Source organism: Mauremys reevesii, linkage group 6 (assembly GCF_016161935.1).
Source record: "Mauremys reevesii isolate NIE-2019 linkage group 6, ASM1616193v1, whole genome shotgun sequence".
Taxonomy (NCBI): Eukaryota; Metazoa; Chordata; order Testudines; family Geoemydidae; genus Mauremys; species Mauremys reevesii.
In genome coordinates, this window is record NC_052628.1 from 125,120,769 (window position 1) to 125,142,710 (window position 21,942).

The following is a 21,942-nucleotide window of genomic DNA, read 5'->3' on the forward strand; positions in this document are numbered from 1 at the left end:
CTAGCAAAATAAGCTAACTTTGAAGAGTCAGGTACTCTTCAGGGTGCAGACTTCTTGTGAGACGCTGGAAAAATCGCTTACATTAAATATTATAAAACTCAGTTATTTAAATTCAGGCATCTAAACGACAGTGAGTTTAAGAGATGCTGACCATCATGTTAAATTTCTTGACTTTAGTGGAGTCTCTGGGTGTTCTGCAGTTTTGAAAATCAGACAACTTAACTCTAGACACCTAAATGTATGTCTAAATTTGGAAACAGTACTTAGAATCATACTTGGAAGTTTTATAACCTTACTAATTTTTCAAATTTATCATAAAATTAGAAACAGAATGAATTCTTTTTTGATGTAATGAAAAAACACTTCTTAAAGGCTTAAATTTTGCTGCCTGTTATATATAACTATTTCTATTCATATACTAAATGCTATTTACTTCAAAGAAAAATGAAACTAACCTGCTTAAAATATTTTAAGGAAAACTGATACATGGGATCAATCTCTGACAGACTTGCAATTACAAAGTACATGACAGACCCTCGAGTAGCAACAGGGCGGTACTTTTCACGGGCAGTGTTTATCTTCTCTTCAGTAGATTCTGCTTCTTTTAGCCTTGTTTTAATGGCACCAGATGTAACCTGAAAGAAACAAGTTTTAATAGCATTTTAGAAAACATTTCATGATAGAGAGAGCCTGGAGCACGAGGAGCAAGCTCCTCATTTGATGTTGATGGCATTGGTGTAATTTTATGCATCACTCGCCAAAGACATGTAAGCGCCATCTCATGCTGAGGGAGGCATTCTTCTATTCCAAGAGCTACAGAGAACTTTTGTCTGTCACAAACCAGAAACTCAAGATCCAGGTTTGGTTCTATCTTAGCTATTGGATACTTTTAGAAGAGAATATTAGTTCCTTTGATAATTTAAAATGAAATGCTAAGCATATATGCAAATCAATGTACTATGCTGCATTTTGTAACTTATATTGACAGTGTCATTAGTCAACAACATCAATTTACCCCCAAGAATAACTAGGAGGTTTTTAGCAGAGGCAGTATCCCAGAAGATCATGAAAAATTATGACAAGGGGAAAAAAAGAAAGAGGAAAATATATTTAGAATGTTTACCAAATAATTAATTGAAGAATATAACCATACACAAATCAAGCAACTTATCAGCCTCAGTGCTGGAGAGCTGGAGAGAATGGGGAAAAGAGGCTTGCTGAACATCATGCTAGAATGATGGCCTATACTTTGCTGGAAATTATGGGCTGGCTCCTAAGCCTCAGTGAAGCTATGCCAATTTACTCCATCTGCAGCTCTGCCCCTAAATGTCGATGACTACTCCAAAACTCTACCTGCAAATAAATGTATAACAGATGGGTCTGATTTTCCGGCTTTCCATGGTATTACACTTTTGAGAATGTGAATGTTATGGGCCAAAATCAGCCAGAAAGAGTTTAGAATGATAGGTTACATTTTCCCTAACCCAAATTATGCACTGTACTGATACTACAAGGGTAACAATAGTGCGAGCTTCCCCACGCTACCCATCTGAGGTGTCTCAGGCCTGACCCGAAAGGACCATCTTTCGGAGTGAAATGGTAGTTCACTCTTCATGACTTGTTCAATATGTGGCTGGGACCACCAACCAGAGGCCCAGCTTTGACCAACTGGGACTGTGGTTTTTGTAATGCAGACTTTTGTCCATTAAGAACTAGGTCAACCTAAAGAATTCTACAATTCACAGCTAGATCTTTACTATGGCTTTCAGACTGAGTAGAATCTTACTTTGCAAACAGTCCCATTTGGTAAGACTGTATAGTCCTTATTCACATTGGGGAACAATTAGGCAGAGTCCCATTTACTTCAGTGGGATTACTTGTGGAGTAAGATAGAATTCAGTAAGTGTAGCTGAACCTAGCCTTGATAAGCAAAGTGAAACTGCTACATAATTATTGCACATTAATTCTTTAAATAAGAAAACTATTTTTTCATAAAGAAAAAATCTTGAGCCAAATATACTTAGAGTGACAACCAATACAGTTAGCATTTGCCAACAGATTCTATGCAGTTAACAGCTATTCCCTATTGTAAGTGTAAGGGGAGACTGGTATCTTGTACACAGTGTGGTAACTATTGCCAAATTCTGACTTTTTAATCATAGAATATCAAGATTGGAAGGGACCTCAGGAGGTCATCTAGTCCAACCCCCTGCTCAAAGCAGGACCAATCCCCAGACAGATTTTTGTGCCAGATCTCTAAATGGCCCCCTCAAGAACTGAACGCACAACCTGGGGTTTAGCAGGGCAATGCTCAAACCACTGAGCTATTCCTCCCCCAAAATATAGAACGCTTTATGAATTTGCATGTCATCCTTGCGCAGGGGCCATGCTAATCTTCTCTGTATCATTTCAATTTTAGTATATGTACTGCCGAAGCACAATGGCAACCACATTAACAGAATATTTGTATGATAGTAACAAACAAGCGTTAATTTTGTAGAGTTAAATATTGCCTAGCTAACCTACAATATTAAAATGCTAATCTACAATATTAAAATATTAACGAAAACAACAGATAGGAAACTATTGGATATAATTCATTTAGATTTTTAAAATGGTTTTATATTGGGACACATGACCCCTAAGTCAGACTAACTGCATTACATGGGTCTGGGTTTTGAAAGCTTGGCCTATTATTTTAGAACTGTGGATCTGTAAAAGTCAATGTATAAAGGAGAAACATAAATCTGAGAATTTTTTCCCTGTGTAACATTTCATATAGCCCTAGATATATCACTTATTTTTAATTAAAACAAGGTATTGTAAAAGTGAGTCTCCTGCCTTTGATTCCTGGAGTGTGTTGATAAGTTCTTCTTTGTCTAGGATGTTTCCCTCAGAAGTAAACAACATTTTTAGAATTTTGTCTTCAATAGCTTTCAACTGATTTTTATCAGCATTGATTCTCACAATGAGCTGGGTTCTTTGTTCCTCAAGCTCAGGTTTCTCCAGTCGCACAACATCACTAGAAAAGAGGTTTGAAGTTCTGGTTAATAGCTTTATCACCTGTTCTCTCTTGCCCTCATTCCCTTTTTGTTTAGTGATCCAGTTCATTCTAACAAATTTTCCCAAACACTCCCGGCCCCTCACTCCATCCCTTCTGTGCTTCTCCAGTGGCATAATGGGAATGCAGAGCAATTATGGATTCCCCTAACATAGGGAGAATCCCCATGTGGTACAGGGGATGTTACTAAGCAGTCTAGGAGTGAAACCAGAGTGTAATATCCTCGGGCAGTCCAAGTCAAAGGAGCCAACGTAATTTACAGCAGTTCTTAGGCTACTCTAAATTACATCAGGGCCATTCAGCTCCTGGCCAAGGTGAGGATCAGGGAGGGTGCAGAAGCTTCTCTCCCACTCTAAGTCCCGCAGTGTAAGTTAAGGGATGGCCATCTGGCGTGGAACATGGAGCTCCATGAGGTTCCCAGGGGAACACAAAGTTACTGCCTAGCTGAGGTGTAAGATCAATAACCGTCTTTAACTGACTATATAGGAAAATAGTGCAGAAGAGATTAAAAAGTCACTATTTGCTAAGTGTGACCACAGGGTCATCACAGGTACTTCCTATTTTAAGAACATGGTAAACTGTTGTAATCTTGGCTAGCTCGGTAAGGTAATTATTGGTACAAGGTGATAGGCATCATGTTTAAGGATCTGAACAGAACAGAAATTGAGGCCCAGAACCAGCAAAGCACTTAAACACGTGCTTAAATCTAAGTGCACAAGTAATTCCATAGTCTTTAAAGGAATTACTGTACTCACATGCTTACAGTTAAGCATAGGCTTAAGATATGTGATGAAATGGGGCTTTATACATACACCCACAAGATAAATATTTATGTAAATCACTCTTTATAATTTAAAAATGCATTTACTTACAGCCATATGTAAAGAAACTAGATATACCTGATAGAATATCAAATAGTAAACGTTATTTAAAACATAATTGTTAGTCAGTTATTCAGAACAGCAAAATACATCTGACCCCCGTCCACCCAAACAAGATGGTTACTTACCTGTATTGTTATTGTTGTTCTTCGAGATGTGCGTGCAGATATGTATTCCACTTGGTGTGTGCGTGCCCAACACACTGAAGCCAGAGAACTTTGCTTAGCAGTACCTGTACAGGCAGTACCTGCACTGGCACCTTCTGATCCAAGTAGCCCCTGCCCAGGCTATCTAACAGCAGCACCACCCCGACTGGGCTCAGTTCCTTCGCACTCAAATCCAAGGCTGGAGACTCCGAAGCAGTGGGAATGGAGGGCATGTGGTGCAATATACGTCTTCACCCACATCTCAAAGAACAACAGGTACAATGCGGGTAAGTAACCATCTTTTCTTCTTCAAGTGGTTACAGATGTGTATTCCACTTAGGTGACTCACAAGCAGTACTTGTAAGACATGGGACTCAGCGTCTACTTAAACAGTGACTGCAGAACTGACATCCCAAAGCTTGCATCTGACCTAGATGCCATGGTAATAGCACAATATTTGATAAAAATATTCATGGGAGACCATGTAGCAGCCCTGCAAACGTACAATACTGAAACATCGCTGAGAAATGATATAGATGTCTATTGGGCTCTCATTGAGTGAGCCCGTAAGTTACCCACCTGGACATCCTCTGTGTGGAAACCAGCTGACCTTTCGTTTGACAAAAAGTCAAGGTGTTGAATGGAATAGTTTAGTTCTTTCCAAATAGAACGCCAAGCACAGCCTCACATCTAACATCTGGATATGCTGCTCATTTGCATTTGAGTGTGGCTTTGGAAAGAATATAGGCAAGTAAATAACTTGCTTAAGGTAAAACTGAAACCACAAAATCTTTGGCTATGGTCTTAAGGAAACTTTATCTCTGAAGAATTGATTATATGGGGGTTCTGCCATTAAGGCTTGTAATTCGCTGACTCTTATTGTGGATGTTATAGCCACAAGAGAGACAACATGCAGGTTGCTATCGGCTCAAACAGAGGACCCATGAGGGCAGCCAGCATAGTTTTAATGTCCCAGAATGGGACCATTTCCTTCACAAGTGGAAACAGATGGACAGTATCTTTCAGAAATCTCACTACCATGGAATTTGAGAAAATCGACTTTCCTTGGATCAGAGGATGGAATGTTGAGATTGCCACCAAATGAACCCTCAATGAGCTAAGACCTAGACCCAAGGACTTCAAATATAACAGGTAGTCCAAAATGTCCTGAGCACAAGCTGACATGGATTGATTTCCCTTACATCTTGACCAAACCAAATAAGTAGATGGTTTTCTACTATTAAGCAGGATCCTCTGAACTGCTTCCAAGCATTGCCCTACCTACGCATCTAGCCATGTACCATCTATGCCGTGAGGTGTAGACTGCTCAGCACTGGATGAAGAACCTGACCATGCTGCTGAGTCAGCAGGTCAGGAAGCAGATGAAGAGATGTGGGAGGTCCACAACTTGTATGCTGCTCTTGATCACAAAATCAAATAGGCTGCTTCCCTGAGGATGGAAGAGGATAGGCTGGTTGGCTAAAACTAGATTCAGAAGATCTTCTCCTCTAGCAGAGTAGGATGACTGGTGAATATATCACTCAGTGCGACATTGCTAGTGTTATTTCTGACTTACAAAATGACATCCCTTTGTAGTGTAGATAGAAACCCCCAGAAGACTGTAAAGTAGCTCAAGAGTCCCTAAAAGAATGCAAAGTCTTTTCAGTTCTCTCAGAAAACAAAAACTGACCACCAAATGGTAAGTCCTCTATGGTCTGTGGAGCTTCCGGAGCTAGGCCAGAGATCTGTAGCCATGAGGCCATCCTCATCATCATAGCTAGAACCACATATCTGCATGGAATATCTGCTACATCCAGTGCAGACTGTGAAGACGTCTTGGCCACCGAACAGCCCTCTGCAATAAATGCCTGGTAACTTGGCATCTCAATTTGCAAAGTCATATTTAGACAATCACACTTGCTGGTTGACAATTCACATTTGCAACAAGGAGGTTCAAAAGACTTTTCTCCCCATCAAATCTAACCTTTTAGACTCTTTGTCTTTAGGTGTAAATTTATATCTCCACTCCCATATCCTCTCATTTGCCTCAGTCACAACCAGGGAATTAGGAGGTGGATGAGAGAAAAAATACTTGAAACCTTGCATGGGGACACAATATCTCTCATTAGTACGCTTAGCCATGGGTGTTACAGATGCTGAGGTACTACACAGAGATACAGCTAGCTCCAGTATCACTTCATTCATAGGAAGAGTTACTCTCAAAGGAGCTGAGGAGTGAAGAATATCCACTAACTTTTGGGCGTTCTCCTGAACAAACTCAGCCTGAATACCCAATGACGATGCTGTTAATCTCAGGAGCTCTTGATAAGATTTAAAATCCTCCAGTTCCATGGATTTAGGCACTGTAGCATCATCTGGTGAAGAGGTAGAAGAGGGAAGTGGAACTACTGGAATCTCTTGCGGTAACACATTTGACTGCATCAACGGATCAGGTTGCACCAGGTCAGAGGAAGCCCCCTTAGTCTGTGGCTGTAGCAAAGGTGGCTCACCTGGAGAGACCATCTGAGGAACAAGTGATCTAGTCCTGGACTGAGCAGATGATCAGGACCTTGCTGAATGAAGAACCACCCACGGATTCCTAGGAGGCTACAGTGGATAGGGATACAACATTAGTGACCAGTAGGAGATAGGCCTGGAAGCTTTGTCCCTACTGTAGGAGTGGAACCAATCCTGGTACCAATGGTGATCCCAGGAGGTCTTGAAAGTCTCTGAGTGGTACTGCAAAGGCAAAGGAGAGGAAGGCATTTCTGCACTCGATCCTGAAGTTCCTTCCAAGCCGTCTGTCAGTAATGGAGGAGCTACTCCAGAGGGAGCCAATAAACAGCCCGAATCATCTGCAGTCCAACACACTGGCCTACCTGGCACCGATAATGGTACAGTCAAAGGCACTTTGAGTAGAGGTAAATGTATCCACAAACATGCGGTACTGAAGTGGGTATCGGTACCAAACACAAAACAGATGTAGACTGTGCCGGAATTGTCATCAGTACTGAAGATAGCATCTGCCCTCGGTACCAAACAGGGCCCAGGCCCCTGTAACCCAGGGCCCTGTGCATGAGGCACTGCAGACAACTGTGCTGGCAATAACACTAAGCTGGCCACCAATCCAGGAGGTGCTGAGGACACCAAAGATGAAGCCACAACAGTCGAATTTTCTTGACTAAGTGGCAAATCAGGAACAGACAGGCACAGCAATTTCACTGCTGCCTGATACATTGGTGTTGTGGAGACTGTCTGTTCAGACACCACTGTCTTCAGTACTGGATTCAATGGACCCCCCCCCGGATGGTACCGGAGTTGACAATGCGGAGTCTAATTAATCAGGCATTGGTACTGGACAGAGCATTGACCTCCCAGCTCTAGCCCACGTACCGGAAGACTAACGCTACTGGTATGCACTCCTAGATAGGGAGGAGAAATTTCTCCAAACTCTGGAGCAGACCAGGTCTGTCTTTTGGGTTCTCCTTCTTTTGGTCCCCAGAGAAAAGAATGGTCCCCCTTCCTCCTGGGCAAAGAATCCAAGTCCGTAGGTGCAGCCTCATCTGTAACAGCTCAGGAGTTCTCTGGGGGGGCTGATGGTATGCAGCTGTCCATAGCTCCACAGCAGGCCTCATTACATGCTCCATAATGTGCTGCTTCAAACACAAGTCCCTCACCACCTGCATTCTCTTAAATGACTTACTGATGTAGCACCTTTCCTTAATGTGCGTTTGCACAAGGAACAATACACATTGTGTGAGTGTGTGTCACTATGAGGGATAGCAGCCCCACATGAAGGACAATGTTTAAAACCCAGAGAAGGCAGCACCCTGGGCTAAAACTCTATTAAATACACTAAGCTAAACTAAATCCTAAGGTACTACTAAACTTAACTAAGTATTTACAGAAAAAAAACTAGAGAAATACTGTGATGAATAGGGTGACCAGATGTCCCGATTTTATAGGGACAGTCACAATTTTTGGGTCTTTTTTTTTAAATATAGGCTCCTATTACTCCCCAACCCCTGTCCCGATTTTTCACATTTGCTGTCTGGTCACCCTAGTGATGAAGAACATGAAGTGAGACACCACTCTGACTCAAGCCACAGGCGGAGAGAAGGAACTAATGGGGGTCGGGGCAGCATCACCTTTACATAGCGTGGGAAGGGGCTACAAGGGACAGAGGCTCCAATGGGTACTGCTAAGCAAAGTTCTCTGGCTTCAGTGCACTGGACATGAACACATGAATGTAATACAAGTCTTCACCCACGCAAAGAAGAACCCCATGTTCTGGGTATATTTCTCACTTTAAAAACAATGCAGGTCTGATCTTGTCCTATAACCCAGAGTATATTTAGGATATTGTCATTTGGTATTAATATCAACAATATCACATATGTCACATCTGCATATTCAGTGCTCATTATATGGGCTTGATTCAGCTCCCCCTAAAGTCAAATACACTGGTCTACAATTTTTGAGAAGTCGTCTGCTTCAGAGATAAAATGTGCTATTTATTATGTATTTTGATGTGCTGAATTCAAATATGACAATTAAAACAACTGATTGGCTACTGTTTCTAAGTTATTTAAGTTTTTACATTTTATGTCTATGTATATTGTGTAGATAGTAGAGTTTTAATCATAAATTGTAAACCTAGGTCTTTTCATGTGTTTATGGTTGCTTTACATGATAATATTTCACCTGTCCTGTTTATGTAACACTTTAAAAATCAGCAAAAGGGTTATCTAACTAAAATTTATTATGAAACAAAAGGCAAAAAACTATTATGTACGTAGTTTAGTCCTATTCAGTGTCTACTCGGCGCTTCTTGGCTTGTCTCTTGTATTCATTAAATGGAGCATCTCTTGTCACTGTCCAGCAATAGTCTGCAAGCATTGATGGGCTCCATTTGCCCTGATAGCGTTTCTCCATTGTTGCAATGTCCTGGTGAAATCGCTCACCATGCTCGTCGCTCACTGCTCCACAGTTTGGTGGAAAAAAATCTAGATGAGAGTGCAAAAAATGTATCTTTAGTGACATGTTGCAACCAAGGCGTTTGTATGCCTTGAGGAAGTTTTCCACCAACAACCTGTAGTTGTCTGCCTTGTTGTTTCCGAGAAAATGTATTGCCACTAACTGGAAGGCTTTCCATGCCGTCTTTTCCTTGCCACGCAGTGCATGGTCAAATGCATCATCTCGAAGAAGTTCACGAATCTGAGGACCAACAAAGACACCTTCCTTTATCTTAGCTTCACTTAACCTTGGAAATTTTCCACGGAGGTACTTGAAAGCTGCTTGTGTTTTGTCAATAGCCTTGACAAAGTTCTTCATCAGACCCAGGTTGATGTGTAAGGGTAGTAACAAAATCTTCCTTGATTCAAAAAGTGGTGGATGCTGAACACTTTTCCTCCCAGGCTCCAATGACTGTCGGAGTGGCCAATCTTTCTTGACGTAGTGGGAATCTCTTGAACGACTATCCCATTCGCAGAGAAAACAGCAGTACTTTGTGTATCCAGTCTGCAGACCAAGCAAGAGAGCAACAACCTTCAAATCGTCACGAAGCTGCCACTGATGTTGGTCATAGTTTATGCACGTCAAAAGTTGTTTCATGTTGTCATAGGTTTCCTTCATATGGACTGCATGACCAACTGGAATTGATGGCAAAACATTGCCATTATGCAGTATGTGACGGGTCTGGCACCCCAGCACCCCCTTGTGGCAGGGGCGGGCTGGGGGGCCTAGCGCCGCGCCACTCACTTGTCCTTCGGTCTGCCCCTGGTAGCCGGCGTATTACGGCCTAGCGGCCAGAGTCCATAAACCCCCCCTTCGGGGCGGGGTAGCACGGCCTAGCGGCCGGAGTCCATAAACACTTCTTCGGGCGGGTAGCACGCCTAGCGGCCAGAGTCCATAGCCATTCCTTCGGGCGGGTAGCACGCCTAGCGGCCGGAGTCCAACAACCTCCTCGGAGTGGGGTAGCACGGCCTAGCGGCCAGAGTCCATAAACACCACCATAGGGGTGGGGTAGAAAGGCCTAGCGGCCGGAGTCCATAAACACACCCATAGGGCCGGGGTAGCACGGCCTAGCGGCCAGAGTCCATAACCACCCTTCGGGCGGGTAGCATGGCCTAGCGGCCGGAGTCCATAAACACTTCTTCGGGCGGGTAGCACGGCCTAGCGGCCAGGGTTCAACAACCCTCCTCGGAGCGGGTATTAAGGGGTGGGGTAGGGGACTCGGCCCGCCTCTCCACCGAGCCCCGACCCAGGGCCCTGATTGTGGCAAGCTCTCTTGCCGCCCGCTCGGCGGGGATCCGCCCGCAACACGCCGAGCGGTACTGCAGCTTTAAGGCTGTCAGTCTCGACAATCCCCCTGGGTCACTTCCTACCCTGTCTAGCCGGACGTCTGCGTTGTGGGAGCGGTTCCCCCGTAGGTCCCTCACGGCCGGCGTCCCTCCCCGGGGTCTCCGGGGCGGCCTCTGCTCGGCTGACGCCCCGGTCCAGGCTCATGGGTTCTCCTTCTGCAGGAGCTGACGGTCTGCGTCCTTCTCCCCCGGTGGCCAGCCCAGACTGAGCAGACCTACAGGCTTTTATACCGGTCTGCCAGTTGGAGCATGCCCAGCAGAGCTTCCTGGGCGTGGCTTCCTCTGCTAGCAAAGAAGGGTTAACCCCTGCTGTACCAGTGCGGGGCTGTCCCGCCCCGTCACACAGTAAAACAGCTTTAAGACTCGTCTTCGATGAATCAATGAACAGTCTCCACCCATCTGGATCGTGAACGATGTTGAGGGCTGCCATCACACCATCGATGTTGTTGCAGGCTACAAGATCACCTTCCATGAAGAAGAATGGGACAAGATCCTTTTGATGGTCACAGAACATGGAAACCCTAACATCACCTGCCAGGAGATTCCACTGCTGTAGTCTGGAGCCCAACAGCTCTGCCTTACTCTTGGGTAGTTCCAAATCCCTGACAAGGTCATTCAGTTCACCTTGTGTTAGGAGGTGTGGTTCAGAGGAGGAGGATGGGAGAAAATGTGGGTCCTGTGACATTGATGGTTCAGGACCAGAAGTTTCATCCTCTTCTTCTTCCTCGTCTGACTCAAGTGAGAATGATTCTGGTGCATCAGGAACCGGCAGTCCTTCTCCGTGGGGTACTGGGCGTATAGCTGATGGAATGTTTGGATAATGCACAGTCCACTTTTTCTTCTTTGACACACCTTTCCCAGCTGGAGGCACCACGCAGAAGTAACAATTGCTGGTACGATCTGTTGGCTCTCTCCAAATCATTGGCACTGCAAAAGGCATAGATTTCTTTTTCCTGTTCAACCACTGGCGAAGATTTGTTGCACAAGTGTTGCAGCATATGTGTGGGGCCCACCTCTTGTCCTGATCTCCAATTTTGCAGCCAAAATAAAGGTGATAGGCTTTCTTAACCATAGTGGTTATACTGCACTTTTGTGATGCAAAAGTCACTTCACCACAAACATAGCAGAAGTTATCTGCACTGTTCACACAAGTACGAGGCATCTCTGCTCACTTTGGCTAAACAGAAATGTGTCCCTTTGCAAAATCAAACACTGACAAATAAGAGAGCACGACACTGTACAATTTCTAGAGCTGATATAGGGCAATTTGTTCAGCAGAGTGATGTAAGCTTCGTTATGATTGCATCATCCATGACTTCTAGGAATAACATGATGCAATTCATATCATGTATGACGCAATACCAGCTTCAGATTGCATCATTCATTGTTTTGCCTAAAAAGCAAGTACTGTCCAAACCCAGTCATAGATTTATTCACAAATCCAGTCAAAGATGTATTTAAGTCATTTCTGGTTTAAATTGAGATCCCTTCCCTTTATAACTCACTTATCCTCCGCTATTCCCAAGTCAAGGGTCGTATATACTGACCCAATAGCATAACTTGAAAACTAGAGCCAATCAACAATTTTAAGCATCATTTTCATTCTCAGTGACCCAGAATTAGTAAAGTTGGACTACATTTATTTCAGAAGCATTTTGCCTGTAGAGCAGTGGGTTATGACCTTTAAATCCTATTTAGCCTTTTAGCCTATTAGACACAGTATTAGAAAAAGATAAGTAATTATGTATCCTGAGTTACAAATAGCTGATTCCTATTACAATACTTTACAAAGAGATGATTTCTACTACAATACTTAAAGAATTAGATATACCTATCCCAGCATAAGATGCTTTAGAAAACATGCATACTAAGGCAAGAAATAGGTTGTCCTTAAGTTATTGGTGATTGTGACTTGGTACTTTATATAAATATGTGGGAAAACATTTTCTTTATTGTTTTCTTTGTTCATTTTCTCCTGGTGTCACCTTAAACATTTAAAAGCAACTACTGTGAAATAAATAATGGGAATAAAAGTTATAAACCTTAGCAGCTGATCCTCCAGGCCAGATCTGGTTACAGTGAAATTGATTATAGTAACTTTAATGCACACCTGTAGAATAAACACAACAAATGACACACATTATTTCTATGTAGGTTAATACAATAAAATAAGGGGTTTAGTTAAGAATAATAATGGCACCCACAGCGAAGGTATAGTTATGGCTGAGAAGGCGTTTCCAATCTAAACTTCAATTTACAGCTGTTCACAACTTACTCAAAAATTTCCATTTGGGCTGAAATTTCACATGGTTGGTTTATGTCCAAAAGTGATTTTTTGGGAGTTTGATCAAACTTTTGGAGGGATCGGAGGATGAAATAAAAATATGTTTTTAACTTTGCACAATAACTGTTCTTGTAATCATTTCCAGTGGCATAACTCAAAAAAGGCTGAAACTATAAATAGGGCCCTACCAAATTCATAGCCATGAATAACGCGTCACAGACCATGAAATCTGGTCTCCCCTCATGAAATCTGGTCTTTTGTGTGCTTTTACCCTACACTATACAGATTTAATGGGGGAGACCAGCGTTTCTCAAATTGGGGCTCCTGACCCAAAGGGGAGTTGTAGGGGGGTTGCAAGGTTATTTTAGGGGGCTGGCAATATTGCCACCATTACTTCTGCACTGCCTTCAGAGCTGGGCGGCCGGAGAGCTGCAGCTGCTGACTGAGGGCCCAGTTCTGCAGGCAGCAGCGCAGAAGTAAAGGTGGCAATACCAGACCATGCCATCCTTACTGCTGCGCTGCTGCTGGCGGTGGCTCTGCTTCAAAGCTGGGCTCCAGGCCAGCAGCCGCCAATCTCTGGCCACCCAGCTCTGAAGGCGCCGGTGCCAGTAGCAGCGCAGAAGTTAAGGTTAAAAGTACCAACACCCCTTCCCGCCCTCCTGCACAATAACCTCATGATCCCCCATGACTCCTTTTTAGGTTAGGACTCTTACAATTACAAAACTGTGAAATTTCAGATTTAAGTAGCTGAAATCATAAAATTTATTATTTTTTAAATACTATGACCATGAAATTGACCAAAATGAACCACGAATTTAGTAGGGCCTTGTGGCAGGGTGCTGCTGCAAACACACCTAATCAGCCCCTGCCCCGCCAGCCCCAATCAAGAGGGATCGATTGTCTCCTGATAATTGACAACACCTACCAGTCTGATAGGCCAGGAGCTACAAAGGGTGGGAAGGAGTCAGAAGGAGTGGGACAACCAGAGAGAGAGGTCAGTCAGACAGGGAAGTGGAAGCTCTCTAGCTGGTTACTGACCCGGCCTGCGGTAGATGAAAAACCTGTAAGGATTGTATATAGTTGGACGCTGGTGGTGGGAAAATGCTTAAAGAAAAAAGGACATGGGTGTTGCACAAAGCTGATGTCTCCCTGGACTTATCTGGGAAGGCAGCTGGGCCTTCAGAAGAGGGGCTGGCTGTGCACACCTGACAGGCCCTAACTATAAACTTTGAATTTTACATGAAACCAGTCTGCAATGACTAGTATAAGGGATGGCAAGTTTGAGAAAATATAGCTATAAAGTACAAAAGTCTTGAATATTTTAAAAGTAGCCTGGGGCATGCACAGTAAGAAACAGTGATCACTTGTAAGCCACGATCTTAAAGAAGGATGTGGCATGCATATGTATGTGGCTGTTTAAATACATACAAGAGTTAAGTGCCTAATCACACAAGCTGGTCTAAACATGCAGGGCTGGATTTGTAGACGTGCTGAGCACCAACATTTCCGATCAACTTCAATTGACGTTGTGGTGCTCAGCAATTCTGAAAGTCAGCCTGCTGCAATTACTTAAAAGCTGGACTAGTAAGGAAAGGAATTTAGTTGTCTTTCTCCTGGGGGCTTTGAACATAAATAAAGCCTTTAAAGTGCTACATAAGAACAAAGAATGATTATAACCAGTTGCCTACACTTTGGAATAGAACAAACTCCTAAATTCCTGGCTTCCACCCCAGTTCTTAGTCCTTTAGACCATGAGTCCTATTGGGGCATCTTTAATTTGCTGTGACAGTCAAATTAACTGAGACACAGAGGGCTTAGGCGACTTGACTACTGTCACACTCCAAGTCAACATCAGAACCAGGATCTGAATGGAGGTCACCTTATACCCTGGCCCATGTAGCTGACAGTGCATCTTTTCAAACCTGGGTTTCTACTGTTAGGCACTTCAACAGATTGCTTGATTTTCAAAATGCTTTCAAAATAAAGTAACAGCTGATATTATGTGTGGAAACTGGATGATACAGCATATAAATACAAAATACAGGACCTTATGAACCTCAAAATAAAGTAACAGAATTATGAAATAAAATGTGTATCAGTTGCCTGCAAGTACCTCCTTAATCAAAGCAATTACATCACAGTTACCCAGTACTACACCATCCAGCATCTGGCTAGACCTCATAGCTGTCTAGAAAGGGATAGACATCTGTAAATTTTCTAGGAAATCCTACTAGCTGGGCTACCCTTTTTGCAGTGGGGTTTTTTGAGGGGAGTTGATTGTGGAGGCTCTCACTAGTAGCGGATTTTTAGAGGAACCACTAATGAAACAATCCCCTATCTCCTAAGAAAGCCCATCAGGAGTACCCTCCACAGGTCCTTCAAATAGGCCATACAGCTTGTCCATTAGTGAATGAAGGTCTTCACTGGAAGTCATGCTGTCATGTTCTTAATATTTGAGAAGCCATGTGACAGAGCTCTCCCCTCCAGGTGGCAGGATCTTCTGGAAGACCCCACATACTGGACTCCAACAACAGACACACAGGACCAGTCTCAGTGGCCCTGTATTCTGAACCTCCAATATGGGACACAACAAAATGGCTGAGCCCTGAGGCATGACTCAGCCCTGGTGATGCTGTGCAGCAGGAGCAAACCTCTCTTTGTCAGAACGGTCGATAAGTCCATGAACGTTTTCACATACACTGGCACGACCATGTTGGACTCTACTGCGCTACATTCACTCATGGAATGAAAGGACACGGTTTTTTTTTTCTTTTCACCTGTTTTAAAACTTTAATTATAAAAGATACCAGCTGAGCCTTGGGAAGGTCTGTAATAATGTGGGCCAACAGAAGTTTATAATGTCCTTCTAGTAATATTGATTATGATTTGTATGACATTAATTTAGAATGCTGCATCATACCTCTGGAAGGTAGTGTGGATTTGGTAGTTTAGTCGTCATGTAGAACCTAAAGTTTCTGTCATAATCAATGTCAGAATCTCCAAGGCGAATAAGCATTCTTCCACCAGAAACAAAGGTCTGCTTCAAAAGAACAGGCTCCAGTGCAGGGTCCAAGATTTCCTTCAGCTTTAGAAAAGAAACCAGATTAAGGTATTTTCTACATGTAACTGGTAACTGAAATACTTCATTACTAAAATGCAAAATTAAATTAACACCCTCCACTCTATGCAAGGAGAATAATAATAATTATTATTTATGATTTGTATTACTGTATTGGCAAAATAAATGTGTTAGTCTCTAAGGTGCCACAAGGATGCCTAGTTGTTTTTGTAGTGGCTAGGAGCATAATCATGGACCAGGACTCCACTGTGATAGGTGCTGAACAAACACAGAACAAAAAGATGGTCCCAATGATATTCTTTTGTTCATTTATTATTCTCTGCTTTTCTAGTTTTTGTTATAGGATGTGGCTGGATTTTAAAAGGAGCCTAACAGAGTTATGTGCCCAAATCCCACGGATATTAAACACTCCAAATTATGCATTGTTTTTTAAACAAGAGAAAGCCTACATGTTTTACCTCAGAACTCTCTCAGAGCACAAATCAGTGATGGAACAGAATTTAGACAGTGTTAAAGCAAACACATAGAAGAAAAATATCCTTTACTTACATGAGAACTGAAAGTATAAAACTAGGCCCTGATCCTACAACAATTTGAACACATGCATAACTTCATGCACATGAATAGTCACACTGAAGTCAATGGGCTACTCAGGTACATAAAGTTATGTACATGAGAAGGTCTTTGCAGGATTTGGGCCTAATTTTTTTTCTGGTCACAAAATTCCAAACTCACTGTACATAATTTGCATATGTTCCACCACGGTTCATTATGGTACATTAGCACAAAACAAAAAAGGCATGAGACATTTAAAAAGTAGTCATGTTCCTTTAGAAACAGAATGGTAATGAAAATGTTATTTCCAAAACTTGATCAAAATATGGGAAGGACCCATACACTCCCGCTTCCTAAGACTCAATGGGCTCAATCCTGGAGAATGCTGAGCACTCTAGCCCAATCCTGTATTGCACTTAAGTTTAACTTTAAGCATGTGCTTTAAGTGTTTTGCTGGAGAGTGCTCAGCACCTGACAGGGTTGTGTCCAATAACGGGATTCTCTTGCCCACTCTCACTACTCTTTATTATCTGTATTATGGGCCCAGGTGCCCCATTCTTCCTGTATCTCTGAGTGGTTACAGTCAAGACAGAACATCATCATACTATGAGAACCAGAAACAGTAAACTGGGCAGAATTAGGGTCCTAATTCAACAGAAGACTTCAACATGTGCTTACATCAATTCTATTTAGCAAAGTAGTTAAGCACATAATCAAATTCTTTGCTGAGGACTATACATATAGCATTCAGTCACAGGAAAATGCAAAGATAACACCTGTCCCTTAGTTTAGAGGATATGACTATTTTTTTCTTAGTTGACATGAAGATATGGGGGTTCCATTGGATCCGTGTTTGTTTCTGGATGATCAGATAGTAGGGATGGGCAAGAGTGCTTTTTTCACATATGCTCACGGATCTCAGTACATTTATTCATGCCTTTGTCACTTCCAGATCTGCCGACTTTCAGGGCAAGGTGCAGGGCATATGTGTACACCTTGCACTTTTCTGCAAGGAATGATTAAGTGCATCTTGGGAATTCTTGGACTGGGTATGGGACTTTTTGTTTACATTTGTTAATATGCAAACAAAGCCATGTTTTCTATTATCCATTAGCTACTGGACATATTATGGTGTTGTGGATTCTTTTTTTTAAACGAGTGTACAGATTTTTAAGAGGCACATTTATAAAAAGTAAGAAAATAAATCAAAATAAAGAAATATATTTCAATTTCGAGGGAGTCATGAATCATCAGATCCCAGTGCCATATATATCATGCCAATGAATACAGCATTGAATTTTTAACTCTGGTATTGAAAACTGAGAAACATACGACACATTGGTGGAAATTCACTTATGCATATCTTTTTTTTCCCTGCAGTTACTGATCCTGACAGCTACTCAAATCAGAACCTTGATCTCAAGTCAATGTGTACTGACTGCTTAAAGTCATAGCTTGTGGCCAAAGGAACTAGGAATAGCTTCTCTGACATGCTTATGGGATTCAAGAAATATCTGTCTGTGGGCCAAATGAAAATAGTATAACTGAGGCTTAATATATCCGTGAACAATTAATTGTATGTGCTGCTGTCACTTTAAAAGAAATTGCTGGGTAACTCACAAATTGGACAGTTATTCCTGCTGAATAATCTACAGTTCTGTGACACCACTGTCATGATACATGGGCTATAGCTACAGACACTTTGTCATGGGTGATTTCAGTGCTTGTGAAAGGGGGAAAAAAGTGTGTTTGAGTCAGGCCTAGTAACAAGTCTATAGCAAGTCTGAAGTTTAAAAATTAACTCAGTATTGAATTATTCAAGCACAATAAAATCTTACGCTCAAGGGAGGGATATTTTACTCAAAAAGTTCTGAGTTTAAACTCACTGAGTTCCTACCTAGGGCATAATCAGCTCTGGGTTGACAGAATGGAAAATGTATTACATGATCATTTCCTTTCTGTTATTAATATCTCCACTAGTCCTTTATTCAGTACTAACCCCTCTGCAATGGCACCTTAGGCAGCTGAGCTCTTTGCCTAGCAACCTATTCACTCGGCCGGCCCCTCATCATGTACTCCCAAATCCATATAAATAATTTCTCAAACAAGGTTTGAGATGTCAGTAAAATTCTAACTTCAACTTCACTTAGGTCTGAATGTGTGTGTGACAGACTAGTGAAGATGTTAATCAAGGAAAATGATTTTTAAAAGGTAACAATTTTCCCATCCTTCATGCTAACACGTACACTGGCCCTTTACTCAGGGATGTGGCAAGTAATAAGATTCTCAGAGAGAGGGAAATAAAAAGATGAGTATAAAGATAAATAATCCATGCTCTGGTGCTAGGAAATGGAGGCTTTTTGGGGGTGGGGAGAAATGCATTAAACACCTGAAGAGCTATCTTACAGTGCTTTATGAAAGACAAAGGAGTTATACCCACGTTGTGGCTTTGCAAGTTTCTTCGGAGTTTACTATTGAGCTTTGCCCAAAACATGGCTGCTAGATATTCAATGATTTTAAGACCAGAAGGGATCACTGTGATCATCTAGTCACCCAATTATGCCTGCAACTAGCCCAATAAACTTCTGGTTGAACATGGAATAACATGGAATAGGAAAAAATATCTGGTTTAACAGAAGTTGTATATGCCTTCCTGACAAACCTTTTAACTATCTATCCAGAGACTATTTTGAGACCCTGGCTCGTACACATTGTGAATGAAAGGAAACAAACAGGTGATTTTCTGAGTGCTTTATCATACTTTGTGTGTATGAGCTATTAAACACACATCCCGACTGTGCTAAAGCTTTTGTCTTGTGCTTTGGCCACAAACAGACAGAAGGTATAATGCTGATGGACATCTTTCTACAGAATGACAGAGGATATAAATTAAAATCTTCTCTTTGAAAATAGGGTGTTGCACTGAAAGTGTTGCCAGTTCAGAAATTCATCGTGCAGATGTTATGGGAAGAAATGGTTACTTATTTATATAGTAAATGGTGTTCTTCAAGATGTGTACGCTGTATTCATATTCCACTGTTGGTGTGCGCACATCCACTGCACATCCTCACACCATCAACTGAGGGCATAAAGGGAGGGGCTGCCTCAACCACAAACCAGTTCTTTTGCCACCTACAGAGCCCACTGTCAAAGATTGAGTAGCGGGGCTGGGGGTTGGGTCATAGAATATGTATACAGACCACACATCTGGAAGAACACCAGTTCCTGTGCAGGCAAGTAACTATTTCTACTTCTAATGATGAGCTGTATACATATATTTTATTGTTGATGACCTCTCCCCCACCCCCTCAACAAGCAGTGACCTTGCTGGAGGTGGGTACCAGGAGTTGTTGAACAGTGCAGCACAATTCTGCCATATTTTGCATTGTCTCCGAAAGCCTGTACAATTGTGTGCTGCTGAGTGAATGTGTGGATGGAAGACCAGGCTGTTGCCTTACAAATGTCCTGAGAGCGGACATCACAGTGGACCAAGCTCTCATCAAATGACCCGTTATTTTGACAGATAGAGTCTTTCCAATCACCTGATAACAAAATGTGACACATGTGGAAATCCAATTAAAGATCGTTTGCTCTGAGATAGTTTCACCTTTGGTCCTTTCCTCTATATGCTACAAACAGTTTAGGAGACTTTCTGAAGTGTGCAGTTCTGTCAAGATAGAACGAAAGAACTCTGCTTACATCCAACTAATGCAGCTTTTGCTCTGCTTTATATGCTCTGCATGTGGCTTAGGGAAAACAAAAGCAATGTGAATAGATTTAATTGAAATTCTGGAACCACCTTTGGTAAAAATTTAGGGTGAGATTTCATAGAAACTTCATCCTTATGAAAGACGGTATAATAAGGTAGTTTGGCTAACAGTGCTTAACAGCTCTCCTGGCTGATGTTATTGCCACTGTGAAGGCCACTTTCACAGAAGGATGAAATAGAGATCAAGTGGCCAGTGTCCTTCAGACATCCAGCAAATGCAGTCTCCTCTCTTCATCTGAGAGGCATGTGGTTTTAGAAAAAATACCAATAAGTGGATGGTTTGACTCTTATGAAACTCGGTTCCACCATGCATGCTTTCAGCTAGCTGACTTGTCTAACTAATATTACAATGATTAGAAAGGCCACTTTCATAGTCAGATGGACCACAGAGCATGTGGCTCGAGGTTCAAAGGGAGGTCTGCTGAGAGATGAAAAAACAAAATTGAAGTCCCACTGGGGTGCGAACTTCACCAGTGGTGGAAAGGGTCAAAGAAGGCCCTTCAAAAATCTAGTTTGACAGGGTGAATGAAGATCATGTGGTTATCAACAGGAGGATGAAAAGCACCGATTGCTGATAAATGAACCTGAAGAGAACTAAATTAGATATCCAAAGACGTACGGGTAAATATTCCAGGATAGCAGGGAACCCAGCAGATTCTGGAGATAATGTATTGTTGAGTCCAAGAGGAGAAACACCTTCTTCTAAGCTGAATAACATATCCTAGTAGAGTCTTTCCTACTTTGATTAAGGTTGAATTGCATCACTCTGGAACACAAGCGCTCTTACATCCAGCGACCATCCAAATACCAGGCTGCAGTGGTTCCTGATTGGGGTGCTTGAAAGTGCCCTGGTGTTGTGTTAGAAGGTCCAGAAATGGGCAGACGTTTATGGGCAGCTGAGCTGAGAGCTTCAGTAGATCTTGTAAACCATAACTGTCTTGGCCACTCAGGCACAATGAGGATGACTTGAGCTCTGTCTCAATGGATTTTCCATGGGGCTTGTAGTATTAATGCAATGGGAGGGAAGGCATACCACCTCAGGTAATCCTTCTGTGATAGCTGGAGTGTATCTCCCTTTGAGCCCTTGCCTAGGCAGTGTAGAGGAAGTTTCTTGTTCACATGTGAGGCAAAAAAGTCCCAGGACAGCATTGCCCATTGGGTGAAGACCTTGTTGAGAACTAAATTGTGAATCTCCCATTTGTGGTCCATGGAAAAATATCTGCTGAGACTGTCCACTAGGGAGTTCTGAACCCCTAGTAAACATGCTGCTGAAAGGGTTATGTGATGGTGGTTTCACCGATTCCAGATGTTAACTGACGCTATACAAAAAGGAAGGGATCTCATTCCCCACTACTTGTTTATATATAAGACAGTTGTTATGTTGTCTTTATTGTTATGTTGACATTATTTGAACATGTCAGGATTGGATGAGTGGAAGGAATGCATTACAGACTTGATGGACTGCCCTGAGATCTAGTAAATTGATATGCATTCTGGACTCTCGAAGGGTCCAGATGCCTTGTGCCATATGACTACCTGTATGAACTCCGACTCAGACCATGCAGTGATAAGAAAGAACTGGAGAGGTGTTGGTCTGCACCATCCCTTACACACTATGTTCAGAGCATGAGGACAGTTACAGCACATGTGTGGACCAACGGACACTGCTTACTAAAAAATTACAAACTCAGGTGCATGGGGCACACACGTATCCATGCACTTGGGGACCATCACTTGAAGAAGTGTGTTTCTGACATCTCCTGGATGTCTAACCATCAGGTCAAGCTCAACATGGCGAAAACAGA

The 21,942-nt window shown here is 42.4% G+C and overlaps 1 protein-coding gene and 1 non-coding gene across 22 annotated transcripts in view; both read right to left on the bottom strand.

Moving 5' to 3' along the window:
• The window catches only part of DNAH6 (dynein axonemal heavy chain 6), a 192,113-nt gene that overhangs the window by 46,629 nt on the left and 123,542 nt on the right, over positions 1–21,942 (bottom strand). For all 21 annotated transcript variants that reach the window (XR_005600162.1, XR_005600164.1, XR_005600163.1 and 18 more), the window contains 4 exons: positions 15,655–15,819; positions 12,493–12,560; positions 2,842–3,022; positions 456–635 (listed from right to left, as the gene is read on the bottom strand). Coding sequence is in view for 15 of the 21 variants with exons in the window: in XM_039543463.1 (XP_039399397.1) it covers positions 456–635; positions 2,842–3,022; positions 12,493–12,560; positions 15,655–15,819 (594 nt within the window). In the remaining 6 variants the exon portion in view is untranslated. The remainder of the gene's footprint in view (positions 1–455; positions 636–2,841; positions 3,023–12,492; positions 12,561–15,654; positions 15,820–21,942) is intronic.
• Positions 2,337–2,439, bottom strand: LOC120408785. The gene has a single exon (XR_005600962.1). It is a non-coding gene; the product is annotated as a U6 spliceosomal RNA (small nuclear RNA).